The sequence below is a fragment of the Mobula hypostoma genome, chromosome 17 (genome assembly GCF_963921235.1).
Source record: "Mobula hypostoma chromosome 17, sMobHyp1.1, whole genome shotgun sequence".
In the NCBI taxonomy this organism is placed as follows: domain Eukaryota; kingdom Metazoa; phylum Chordata; class Chondrichthyes; order Myliobatiformes; family Myliobatidae; genus Mobula; species Mobula hypostoma.
The window spans coordinates 56,113,612-56,128,160 of NC_086113.1; the positions used below are offsets into that span (position 1 = coordinate 56,113,612).

General features: G+C 41.2%; 1 protein-coding gene across 1 annotated transcript in view; it reads right to left on the reverse strand.

The window, feature by feature from the left end:
• LOC134358047 (dysbindin-like) overlaps positions 1–14,549 on the reverse strand; it is a 259,942-nt gene that overhangs the window by 23,712 nt on the left and 221,681 nt on the right. The window contains exon 8 of the mRNA XM_063069932.1: positions 11,485–11,640. Coding sequence (XP_062926002.1) covers positions 11,485–11,640 — 156 coding nt within the window. The remainder of the gene's footprint in view (positions 1–11,484; positions 11,641–14,549) is intronic.

The window sequence follows — 14,549 nt, forward strand, 5'->3', positions numbered from 1 at the left end:
TCAATTGTTTCGAAGATAAACAGTCTAAAACAGGGTCAAAACAGCAATTAAAATCACCTCCCAAAATTAAAGAGTACAAATTTAAGTCTGGTAAAAAAGAAAAAAAAAGTTCAGAAAAGCATCTATATTCGGAGCATAGGGATTAGTAAAAAACATTAGTTTGTTATCTAATTTCCCTGAGATTATAATGAACTGCCCATTGGGGTCAGACATTACATCATGTTGAACAAAAGCAACTGAATTGTCAATCAAAATTGAAGTACCTCTGGCCTTGGCTTGAAAGGAAGAATGAAAACTAGACCAGTCCAATGTTTGAACAAACACCCACAGCTAGATCTGTGAACATGTGCCTCTTGTAAAAAAAAATAATTGAGGCATTCAATTTCTTAATATAGGTAAAAATCTTATTGTGTTTCACAGGGTGGTTTAAACCTTTCACATTTAGACTAAGAAAATTAATATTGTACACCATGTAACTATGTTTAAAACAGAGGTTAAACATATAAACCATTGGAATATACCAAAAATCTAAACCTTAAAATTCAAAATACTTAACCAAGCAATAGATGAGGCAGGGATAACCAAACAGCTGATAAAAAGAAAAAAAAAAAGCCCACTCCCGTCCACCCCCCTCCCAAAGGAAAAAATCACCCAAGAGAGGGCGAAATCCCACCCCCGACATCCTACTGGCAGAGCTCCAAGAGAAGAAAAGATTAGTACAGAATGAATTCCAACCTAGATTAAATAACATTCAAAAGGACTAAAAAAAATCAAAACATAATTTTTGCAAGCAAAAATTACAAAGAAAACTTACTGAAGTTAAATCTATTAATTTCCTAAACAGAAAAAAATTTAAAAAATGAGAAGAAAAAGAAGAATTATTTATGAAAATATATCAAAAAAAAGAATTGTTCAAAGAAAGAAGTAATAAACAAATAAACTGCACAATTGCAACGAATTGATCAAACTGAGGGGACAAGGTTATATGAAGCAGAAATAAACATTTAAACTTCTGGAGTTGATAGACTAAATATTATTCAGAAGAGCTAAAGAAGCGTTCAAAACATCATGTTGAAAAAAATTTAACTCAGCGAAGAAAATACGATAAGAACAGAAACTAATTACAAGAGTATACGAGAATAGAAGAGAGAATTATTCAAAAAAAAGACGTACTAAACCATTAGATTGCAAACTTCCGACAACAAAGAATCAGTCAAGCTAAGGAAGCGTAATTTATATGATACAGTATTAAACAATTAGTCTTCTGGGCTTGATTTGGCCTGAAGAAAATCGTGCACTTCCTCAATCGAAAGAAACCACTTAGGAGATCCATTTTCCAAAATGATCCTGAGGCGAGCAGGGTAATTTAGTGAAGGTTTATAGCCTTTGTTATATAACTCCGCCATGACCTTTTTATACTTAAAACGTTCATTTAGTCCCTCAGGCAAATAATCTTCCACCAGCCTTATCTTATAATCTTCAAAGTTAATCATACCTAACCGATGAGATTGTCGAAGCATGGAAATCCTAGTTTGGAAGTCATGAAAAGCAATTATCACAGGTCAAGGTTTTTGTTGAGAAGCAGGTCTAAACAGTGGGACTCGGTGTGCCCAATCTATTCTTGGTGGAGTATCTAAAACATCAGAAAACAAATGAGCCAACAGATTTGCAAAAAAATTCTGTAAGGTTGCTTGCCTTCGACCAACTCAGGAAGACCCAAAATTCGTATATTGTCCCTTCTTTTGATCTATTCTCCAAAGCGACAATCTTTTGTCTTAAAGATTCAATGATTTTCGATCGTTTATCTCCGAACTTTTCCAATTCGTCCGTCTTAGGCTATGTCCACACTACGCTGGATAATTTTGAAAACAAAGCTTTTTCTCTTCGTTTTTACCTTCTGTCCACACTGAAATGGCATTTTCATCCTCTGAAAACGGAGAATTTCAGAAACAGTCTCCAGAGTAAATAAATCTGAAAACGCCTAATCTGTTGCAGTGTGTACAGGGTAACTGGAGTTTTTTAAAACCGTTGTCATGATGTGCCGGAACAGATGGCGGCAGAGCCGCAATTCATTGTTTTCTTTTTATTAGTCTTATTATTATTATTACTACTTTATTGTCGCCAAACAATTGATACCACAGTGTACAATCATCACAGAGATATTTGATACTGCACTTCGCAGAACCTAACAATTTCAGAACAGACGGCAACGAGACTGAAGCCAGAAGAGTTAGAAATGTACTCACCGAACACTTTGACCCATAGCTTACTGAATAAATAAGTATACTCACTTTGCCCTGTTTTCTGTCCTTGCTTCTATAAAGGTGGTTTACCTATTTATGAAAGTACTTCTCTGACAATAGATGTGCAACAGCCTAATGTAACATTATATGGAAATACAAGATAACACTGATGCAGACATGTTTTATACATTTAACAAGGTGCTTTATCAATGCAACAGAGTCAGTTTTTCAATGTTCGTCGTCAGCCGGGTCATACTGTCCATGAACTCCCTGTTGGTTGCCTCTATACGCTCCAGTATTTTTTTTTAGTTTTAAGTCCTCCTGCGCGAGAGCCAATAGCAATTCCTTTTAAGTTTTTCTACTCTGTAACTGGACAAACACGCACCAAGTATACCGTTTCCTCTTCACTTGTTTTGTGTGTGTCCTGCGCATGCCCAGTAGGAGGAGATTTGCTCAAATATCCGTCTAATGTGGACAGAGATAGTTTGAAAAACGCTTAGTGTGGACACCTGTCGTTTTTACTCGAAACCGGCGTTTTCAACATTATCCGGCGTAGTGTAGTATCCAGTCTGGTTAAAGCATCTTCATGTTCTTGAATCTGAGTAGTATGTTCCTGTAAAGTTTTTTGATAAGTCTGCAGCAGAATCTCCATTCGTTTAAGCTCTGTGGTAACTTTTAGAGCAGAATTATCTGCAGCTTAATGTGAAAAAGACTAAGGAGCTGGTGGTAGACCTGAGGAGAGCTAAGGTACCGGTGACCCCTGTTTCCATCCGGGGGTCAGTGTGGACATGGTGGAGGATTACAAACATCTGGGGATACGAATTGACAATAAACTGGACTGGTCAAAGAACACTGAGGCTGTCTACAAGAAGGGCCAGAGCCGCCTCTGTTTCCTGAGGAGACTGAGGTCCTTTAACATCTGCCGGACGATGCTGAGGATGTTCTACGAGTCTGTGGTGGCCAGTGCTATCATGTTTGCTGTTGTGTGCTGGGGCAGCAGGCTGAGGGTGGCAGACACCAACAGAATCAACAAACTCATTCATAAGGCCAGTGATGTTGTGGGGATGGAACTAGACTCTCTCACGGTGGTGTCTAAAAAGAGGATGCTGTCTAAGTTGCAAGCCATCTTGGTCAATGTTTCCCATCCACTACACACCATGCTGTCCCAATCAACATTTTGATCAACCCCTGTGACTCCCTTCTCCCATATTGCTATTAGGAACCAATGCCTGTGGCAGGGCACCGGCTGATGCCAGCCTCACTGAGTAATCAAGAGGCACCAATTGGTGTTGGTGTTGAAACCGTGCCTGGGGAAGGCAGGGGTACAGCATCTAGTTCATCCTCAGACCCTGGTGCTGATTGTTTCTTTTCAAACACTGAGGTAGCTTTATACTTTATTTGTGTGTTCTGCGTTTTTCCTTCTTTAATGTTTGCTCAGTTTCTCTGCTTTTTTTGTAAAAGGATTCATCAATCCGTTTCTGCATTTCACATCTACATTCAACAATGACAGGCCTTCCCAAAATTTTCTTTCCCTAACAAAATATCTGCAGACACTCACTTAGTCCGTTCCACCCAGACAATATTAAGTCTTTTTGGTACAAACATGTGTGGTACTGGAGTCCTTTAGAGGTCCAGGACAGGGGACTTCCACACTATCTTTCATGCATACACAATCAGGGCACACACATGCATGCAGACACATACAGATTTCTTTTTTTTTAAGCAACACACCTACTGAATTTTCCAGTACTTTGTGTGGAACCCAAGCCGGACCATGGCAAACATTTTCTTTTAAAGATTCAGCTCTCCTACGTTTTAACTATGGTGTTGGCTTACCTCGACTACTCCACATCCCAGCAGCAGACTCTATCTCTTGCTCAAGCAGCCTAGAATTTAGAACTGATCGGCTGCCGGGGTTGAATTCCTTTCTCCCGTTTAATGAAGTCAAGGGTAAGCATCTCCAAGTAACTGTCGTCGCCAATAATAAAATAAAATAACTGGGCCCAGAACGCATGCACTCTTATGACTCACACATAATTTATTTTATTTATGTATAGGGAGAACTGCATGGCCCCTGTCACCTCACCGCTCTGAACTCAGAACAGAAAACTACTATTTTTATACAGAATTGGCTTATTGGTTACAGATATTGACCACTTGGTAAATTGTATACGTTTGATATCCTTACTTACAAGATCAATTGCCATTCACGATACAAATGTTAAAATTCAATCTACAAACAAATGATATTCTGAAGTTAGTAAAGCAATTGACAGTTGTTGGGCGTATTTCACATCCTTCTGTTATTTCTATTGCATCTGCCTCCAGCACCCCTTAATGTGTAAAGAGATGTTGTTTTAGGATGACCTTTCAAGAAAGTCTCACTAGTGAGGCTTTGTCTGGTTTGAGTATACACTGCCGCAGTCACTACCACGTATCTCATCTGTAGTAAGTAGAGGTGTCTCTGGTGGTCTCACTTGACTTCAACTGCTCCAGCTGCAACCATCAATCTGCTCCCAAATGAGATATTTATTCAAGGTTATATTAATATAACCTTTATATTTACTGGTAACCTTCGTTTACACTCCCCACTAACTCAGGAAAGAAGCCAACATAATCAAGGACCCTTCCCATTTTCTCTTCTCCTCTCTCTATCATAGGGGTCCCCAACCTTTTTTGCACCACGGACTGGTTTAATATTGACGATATTAAAATCAAACAAGGATTGAAAGACTCTTAGCTGGTTACAGAAAGAGTTTACAGGCTGTGATACTTGTCAAAGGGGGTGTTTCTACTGACCATGCAGGGTGCCCAAACTTTTGATTCGGGCTCTTTTACTTTTTGTTATTTTGAAACTGTAAAAGATGGAAATTAAAAAGTAATCCAGCTTAAAATATTAAAGAAATGTGTCATCATTAACTTCATGCCTTTTGGAAATCAGGTCATCTTTTACTCGCCTAGCTATGCACAGTAACAGAAATTTTGATCAAGGGTGCCTAAACTTTTGCATGCCACTGTATGTAATGTCTGCTGTTTAAATCCATCATCCACACCTTATTTTCCACTGGATTATTCCAACAAATATGTCGTCCTTCATCCTTCTACCTTCCTTAATTGATAGGTGAACTAAAATTCTGCTGCCTACATTGTATTTCCACCATTAATTTCTGTCTTTCTCATTCTATGTTGGGTTCATATTAAACAAGATTTTCAAATCCTCAACAAGCTGCACATCTTTTCAAGCCCTTTAAGCTTCAGAGATATCAGCAATCTTCCTGTCTTGGCCTTACTTGTCATTTTATTTAATCACTCCGCAGCTAATAACTATGCTGTCAGCTTTAGCATTTTTTGTAGTATCTCACTGATTAGCTCAATGTCAAGTTTTATTTGATAATCCTTTTGTGAGGTAACTTGGGATGTTTGTTGTGTTAAGTGTGATCTTCAGATTATTGGTGGTTAACTTTCTGCTCACCTTGGTATAGTTACTCTACCACAAACACAGCTAGTTAGGGTAAGACTGTAGAACAGTGAGAACCTCTGTTTGTGACATCCCACTAAGCTTTTGTACTTGCTGACACTTCTGGAATGTTTTTGACCTTGTCCTTTTCCTGCAACTTCCTATTAGCAAAGTGTAAGTTGAATTAAGGGTAAAATAGAATTCAGTTTGCCCAAACACATTGGTTCAGCATGTTTGCATCCTTACCACAAATTTAACCTTGCTTTAGAAACTTTCAAAGACAGCCTGAAAAGTCAGCAGCAGAAGCTGCAGAGCATTCAGTTAGTAAATGTGCAAACAGATAGCATCTTCTCTTTTGTACTTTCCATCGCCCACCTCCCCGCCACAATTTCCAATTTTAACAACTTCCAATAATAACTAGCAACTTCCAGGTATTCTATGTTTCAATTGTGATAAAAGATGTAACTGTGAAGGAAGATCATCCAAGAGAAATGGAGGCAAAGAATGGACCCATAGACAACATGAGAGAGGTGCTGGAAGAGCCATAATTTTGAAAGAGATTTTTGCATGAAGGGTAACATTTTCTCATCATCATTTGCTCTGAATGGCAATATAATTTGATCTTAATATTGGTTTATTATTAACGTATGTGAAAAGCTACTTTGAAAAACTTGGGCTTCGCATGCCATCCAGATAGATCATGCTATACAAAATTACAGTGAAGTACTGAAAAGAAAACAATGTAGAATGTGGTGTTGCAGTTACAGAGACAAATAAACTGCGAAGGCTGCAAAGACATAAATACTATGATAAAGAGATAAATTAACTATTTGTCACATGTACACTGAAACATCGAAAATAGAGTGACAAATTAAATCAATGAGAAAGGTGCTGGGCAACTCACAAGTGTCTCCATGCTCTGGCATCAATAAAGCATGCCCACAACTTTGTAATCATTTTCTATGATGGTTTGTACTCAAAAGCTCTTGTAACTTCTACCTGATAGAGCAGTGGTCCCCAACCACTGGGCCGCAAAGCATGTGCTACTGGTCCATGAGGAAACGATACGAGTCAGCTGCAACTTTCCTCATTCCCTGTCATGCACTGTTGAACTTGAACATAGGATTGCCAACTGTCCCGTATTTGCCAGAACATCCCGTATATTGGGCTAAATTGGTTTGTCCCATATTTCCCCCGCTAAGGTAGAGCGTTCCTATGAAACCTTTCGTGCCGAAATGGCGTGAAGCAAAGAAGCAATCACCATTAATTTATATGAGAAAAATTTTTGAGCGTTTCCAGACCCAAAAAATAACCTAACAAGTCATACCAAATAACACATAAAACCGAAAATAAATAACACGAACATATAGTAAAAGCAGGAATGATATGATAAATACACAGCCTACATAAAGTAGAAATAATGCATGTACAGTGTAGTCGGGAAGATGAAGGCAAAACCGATTTGTGGGGGAAAAAAATCGGCACGTACACGCATGCGCACACAGGTGCCCGTGCAAGGCTTCATGGTGATGGTAGTCTTTCCTGGGGTAAGGTGTCCCAGGATTTGACTGCTACCTTTGTACCTTATTTGGGAGTGAGAAAGTTGGCAATCCTAACTGTAAAAGACATGTCCAGCTGAGTTTAATCCTACTTGAACACCTCCCCCCCACCCCGGTCGACACGGTTTTATCCCCGCTTGTTCAATCCCTTCCTACCTATGTTCGTGACACTTCTCATGCTCTTAAACTTTTCGATAATTTTAAGTTCCCTGGCCCCCACCGTTTTATTTTCACCATGGATGTCCAGTCCCTATATACTTCCATCCCCCATCAGGAAGGTCTCAAAGCTCTCTGCTTCTTTTTGGATTCCAGACCTAATCAGTTCCCCTCTACCACCACTCTGTTCCGTCTAGCGGAATTAGTCCTTACTCTTAATAATTTCTCCTTTGGCTCCTCCCTCCAAACTAAAGGTGTAGCTATGGGCACCCGTATGGGTCCTAGCTATGCCTGCCTTTTTTTGGCTTTGTGGAACAATCTATGTTCCGTACCTATTCTGGTATCTGCCCCCCACTTTTCCTTCGCTATATCCACGACTGCATTGGTGCTGCTTCCTGCACGCATGCTGAGCTCGTTGACTTTATTAACTTTGCCTCCAACTTTCACCCTGCCCTCAAGTTGACCTGGTCCATTTCCGACACCTCCCTCCCCTTTCTAGATCTTTCTGTCTCTATCTCTGGAGACAGCTTATCCACTGATGTCTACTATAAGCCTACTGACTCTCACAGCTATCTGGACTATTCCTCTTCTCACCCTTTCTCTTGCAAAAATGCCATCCCCTTCTCGCAATACCTCTGTCTCCGCCGCATCTGCTCTCAGGATGAGGCTTTTCATTCCAGGACGAGGGAGATGTCCTCCTTTTCTAAAGAAAGGGGCTTCCCTTTCTCCACCATCAACTCTGCTCTCAAACGCATCTCCCCCATTTCACGCACATCTGCTCTCACTCCATCCTCCCGCCACCCCACTAGGAATAGGGTTCCCCTAGTCCTCACCTACCACCCCAACAGCCTCTGGGTCCAACATATTATTCTCCGTAACTTCCGCCACCTCCAACGGGATCCCACCACTAAGCACATCTTTCCCTCCCCCCCCCCGCTTTCCACAGGGATCGCTCCCTACGCAACTCCCTTGTCCATTCGTCCCCCCCATCCCTCCCCACTGATCTCCCTCCTGGCACTTATCCTTGTAAGCGGAACAAGTGCTACACATGCCCTTACACTTCCTCCCTTACCACTATTCAGGGCCCCAAACAGTCCTTCCAGGTGAGGCATCACTTCACCTGTGAGTCGGCTGGGGTGATATACTGCGTCCGGTGCTCCCGATGTGGCCTTCTATATATTGGCGAGACCCGACGCAGACTGGGAGATCGCTTTGCTGAACACCTACATTCTGTCCGCCAGAGAAAGCAGGATCTCCTAGAGGCCACACATTTTAATTCCACATCCCATTCCCATTCTGACATGTCTATCCATGGCCTCCTCTACTGTAAAGATGAAGCCACACTCAGGTTGGTGGAACAACACTTTATATTCCGTCTGGGTAGCCTCCAACCTGATGGCATGAACATTGACTTCTCTAACTTCCGCTAATGCCCCACCTCCCCCTTGTACCCCATCCGTTATTTATTTTTATACACACCTTCTTTCTCTCACTCTCCTTTTTCTCCCTCTGTCCCTCTCACTATACCCCTTGCCCATCCTCTGGGTTCCCCTCCACCTTGTCTTTCTCCCTGGACCTCCTGTCCCATGATCCTCTCATATTCCCTTTGCCAATCACCTGTCCAGCTCTTGGCTCCATCCCTCCCCCTCCCGTCTTCTCTTATCATTTTGGATCTCCCCCTCCCCCTCCCACTTTCAAATCTCTTACTAGCTCTTCCTTCAGTTAGTCCTGACGAAGGGTGTCAGCCTGAAACGTCGACTGTACCTCCTCCTAGAGATGCTGCCTGGCCTGCTGCATTCACCAGCAACTTTGATGTGTGTTGCTTGAATTTCCAGCATCTGCAGAATTCCTGTTGTTTATCTTTAACTTTATGACTTTTGGAGATTAGTTCATCTTCTACTCACTTAACTATTCACAGTAATAGAAATTTTGACCGGGGTGCCCAAACTTCTGCATGCCATTGTAGATGGAAACAGGCAATCGCAAATGGCACAGATGTGTTGGTTAGAAGTAATCTTGGAATGATTTAACTGAAAGGCAGATTGTCCTTATTTTTATTCTGAATATTGTTTAGATTAATAATTTTATTAATGTGCCATTTCACCTATGTACAAAATATTCTAATAACTTAGCCACAAATTAAAGAAAAAGTCTTGTCATGCAGCCCAGTGACAGATCTTTCAGAAAGGGAGCAATGTCCATTCTTCCAGGGTAACAACCTGCACCTGGCCTAACCCACTAAGTGATAGGACTTACTAAAAAAAAAACAAGCCACTAAGAGAAAAGCAAGACCTTCAAAGTACATTTATTATCAAAGTATGTATACTATATATAACCTTGAGATTAGTCTCATTACAGGCAGCCATAAAACAAAGAAACCCAATAGATTCCATTTTTAAAAAAACGTCAAACAGTCAACTTGCAGGAAAAAAAAACGCGCAAGCAATAAAAGTAAGCAAATAGCATTCAGAACTGAAGTTCACAAAAGTAAGTCCACAACCACGAAGCCAGACTTCACTTCTGTCGATTCAGCCTATTAGTCGCAGGCCACAGCCTTAGTTCAGTGCAGAGACAAATAAATCTCACGAAGCAGCAAGATGAACTGGCCTGTCCATCACCTCCCGCTCTGACAAACTGACCTTTTCAATCTGGCCCGGCATTTAATCATCCAAACTTTGGGTCTTTTGTCACTCTCGGACCGCGGCCCTGTCTCTTCAATATGCTCTTGGGCCCGGTCCTTAACTCAGCCTGTAGCTGACCTTTCCAATTCGGCCTGGCAGTTAAATCGATCAAACTTCGGGTCTTTCCCTGCTCTCGGGCCCAGGCCTGGGCCCCACCATCTCGACTCTGCTCACCTCACCTTGGTACTGCCACATCGAATCACGGCCAAGTCCTCTCCAGCAATGGCCAACCATTGGCTCATTCCTCACTCTTGGGCCTTGGGCCTAGTCACTCGATTTGACCTGCCCACACCACGCCACAACCATCCTGCACCTTCAAGACTTCAATTCACACCACAAAAATACCAAGTTGTATAGGTGGTTCAACAGCTCAACTCCGAAAGGGGAGTTACAGGCTATTGCTTGTAATGATCGTATCCAAGGAAAAGTGTGATTAAATACTGTAATTTTTTTGTTTTGTTTGCAACCTGCATGTCATTGCTGGGCTTCACTAGCATCATTTTAAACCTTCCAGTAAACATAACAAAAAACAAGTATTACTTTGCAAATATGAACTTTGTACTGTCTACAAAAGATCACGTATGAAATGCAGGAGGTTTCAAATCTTCAAATTTTACCATCTCATTATTGCTATATCAGTTCTTTCCTTGCCAATCCGAAACAAGAACCCTCAAAGGTATTTGAAATAAAATTGAATTTACATAATTCTTTCCCTAACTAACAAAAGTGTGTGTAATTACTTCAGGGACAATTTACAACCTTGCCCAAGCCTCAACACATACCTGATTGTTTAAGCTTTCCCCTATGGATTGATTAAAAGAAAAGGAATCATCCAAGGAATCATTATGGAATCAAAGTATGCTACAGATGTGATGTTTCATACAGTAATAGTATAATACCCAGATGGTGATTATTCCATTGTCAATAAGGCCTGGAATGTTATCAATAATATACAGACCTAATTATATGCACAGTTTGCATGTAACAGTGTTCCATTTACTGGATTATTTAAAGAAACCAACTATACTTTTAATTGAAGTTGCTGTAGTTCCTACCTTGTGTTCTATTGCCTCTATCCTAAAATAGTTTGTTTTCTGAGGAAAATCAACTTTATTTATTGATCTAAAGACTGTTGTGGCCCAAGCTTACATCTTGTCCAACACCAAATCAAAGGCTGAAGTCAGGTTAGTAAATGCAATGTAGATGAAAATACAATATAGATATTGGTTAAACATGCATTGATACATATTCAAAGTACTAATAAGCACAGAAACTTTTGAAGTTATATTATTAGTTACACACCTAATAGTATAACTACTTGCTTTATCATAAAATAAGTTATTCCACAAAACAGCTATCTGTGATTGCAAAGTAATAGAAAATCTTGCCTCTCCTCTGTGCTATCTGCAAATATCCTGTAGACAGGTACTGCTCCAGGTCCTGCTGAAAGGCCTCTTCAAAAAACTTCTGCCGCTCCTTCAATTTCTGCTGCTGTGTGTTCTCCATATCTTGCACTTTCTGAGCATATTCTTCATCCAGCTTACCTGGAACACAGAACTTGAGCCATGAGAAAATAAATATGAAATGCATATATTGCAAAAAATGCATGAAGCAGGAAATTCAATCTTATTCCTCTTGCAAAAAATATAATTATTTTAAAGATTGGTAAAGCAGCTTCCATCTTGCTTTTAAAGTTTATGCTGGCAGATCAAGTCACCCCAACAACTTTATTTTGCATTAAGTTCAGAAGCAGAGGAGCACTCTGAACCAAAGCAGTTCATCTTGTGAGCACAGAGAACGGATGGCTCTGTTTGAATGCAATGCCCCAACACTTTGTTTAATTTACTAATCCTACATAGGAGGAAAATGATTGTTTCATCCTTTGTAAAGGATTTCATCATTTTAATTTTGCTTTTGTAAGTTTTGATGTCAATATAACAAGTGAAATTTGAGTATATTGTCATATGCACAGGTGCTATGAAAAACACTTGCAGCAGCATCACAGGCACATAAGCATCATATAAGCAGCATTCATAAACAAATTTTTACAAGAAAACAAAAACAAAATAAAACAGTAAATTTTAGTGCAAAGTGATCAGAATAGTCATAAGTATTGCTAAACTGTAGTGGTGATGTGCAGATTGGTTCAGGAACTGAATGACTGAAAGGAAGTAGCTGTTCTTGAACGTGGTGGTGTGAGACTTCAGGCTTCTGTACCTCTTGCTTGATGGTAACTGCGAGAAGACACAAAGGCCTGGATGATGGATGTTGCCTTTATTGGGCAGTGCCTCCTATAGATACCACTGATAATGGGCAGGGATCTGCCTGTGATCTATACTCTCTGCAGCTTCTTACGTTCCTGTGCATTTGAATTGCTGTACCAGACCATAACCAAAATGGGAGTGCTCCTCTGCAGAATACCAGTGATCTCGGTGGATGTGTGTTGAGTCAGCAGGGATGCCACAAAGACCACATATGCCCACGGTCAACGACCAGCAATCGACAGGCTCTGCAGATGAGGACAGATAACATCCATAGATCGGCAAGTCCCAGGATCAGAAGTCCTTGGGTTGGAGCATCATGTGCGTCTGGAGTTCAAAGTCCCATGATCAGCAAGTCCTGGGGTCAATACCGAAGGTCAGAGCCCAAAAGTACAAGACTGAAGCTGGCAAGCCTGGAAGTCAAAGCCTGATGTTGTTAAATCCAGAAGTCAGTCCTCCTACGTCAGGGCCAGGGATGACCTCCGCATGTCAGCAAATCCCATGGTTGGAGGCCTACGCAAGTTGGAACTTAAGGAGCAGGGATCAAAGTACCATTATCAGCGAGTACTGGGGTCAATACCAAAGGTCGAGGAATGAAGTCAATAAGTCCGGACATCGAGGCCCTAGGTTATCAGGTTTGAAAGTTGGAGGAATGAAGTCTGTAAGTCTGGGCCAGGCACTAGAGATTGGAGGCACGAAGCCGACCAGCCTGGGAAAGAAGCCTGCCTATATGTGTGAGTGGGTGGATAGGAGGGAGAAAGGACATTTATTTTGCTGTTGTGTTGCTGCTTTTGTTTACGTTGCTCTGGTGAACATCACCGGCATGCTAAGTCGATACCGGAATATGTGGCTACACTTGAGGACTGCCCCCAGCACATCCTTAGTTTGTACTGGTTGTTAACACAAATAACTCACTTCACCATACGTTTTGATATGCATGTGATAAATGGATCTGAATCTGAGGTGAGATGAACACTACAATCAGTTTGCCAGCACAGAACTACTACAGAGGATACAACAATAGGTAATTCACTGCGGATGTTCCAGGTCAGGGGAGCAGGAACAGAACAAGGTTACCACATCTGTGCACCACAATGAATTATCATAAAGCAGACACCACCATCTGGTTCATGTGGTGGATCGCAAATCCCTAGGGCTGGAGCACTGTATCAGGGAAGTTGGGAGTGAGCCATGTCTGTGAAACAGAATACACTGAAGTCCCGCGTGACCCTCTGACAGAGCAATTTTGCTCCGAGGTTTTCTATTTTGCTTTCTAATGACTGCATACTAGCCTGGAGAATGGAGAGGGTGGGGCTTAGCATACCTTGCAGCCATGATTTTCGAAACAATGGTGTTTCCAACACCTGTCTTTATCTTGTTGGAGGTATGTTCTGCAGGTTTGTCTAGGATTCTTAATACTGCCAATTCATTTAAAGTGTCTTAAAAGTACATGCCCATCTGCAGTTTTCAGATTTACAAAGTCAAATCCCAAATATGAAACTATATTGCAGCATGCAAATTGTCACATCTCTACCATCATCTGCACGGAAGTGATCAGTATTACCAGCTGCAATTACTAATCAGATTTTGCAAATAAAATGTCAAGTGAACAAACAGTTATTTTCAGTCCTGTGCAATTGTGGACAATAATTAGCCAATTTATAATTGTGTATGTTTCTGCAATTATAAACATGACAAAATCTGCAGATGCTGGAAATCCAAAGCAACACACACAAAATGCTGCAGGAACTCAGCAGGCCATCGGCATCTATGGAAAAGAGTAAACAGTTGACATTTCAGGTCAAGATCCTTCATCAGGACTGGAAAGGAAGGGGAAAAGCCAGACTAAGAAGGTGGGGAGAGGGAAGGAAGAAGTACAAGGTAGCAGGTGATAGGTGAAACCGGGAAAGAGGGAGGGGTGAAGTGAGAGCTAGGAAGTTGATTGGTGAAACAGATAAAGGTCTGGAGAAGGGGAAATCTAATAGGAGAGGACAGAAGACCATGGAAGGAAGGGAAGGGGGAGGACCAGCAGAGAGATGCGATAGGCAGATAAGGAGATAAGGTGAAAGAGAGAAACAGGAATGGGGAATGGCAAAGGACAGGAGGGGGGAAAATACTAGCCATTCCAGAAATTAATGTTCATGCCATCAGTTTGGATGCTACCCGGATGGAATATAGGGTGTTGCTCCTCC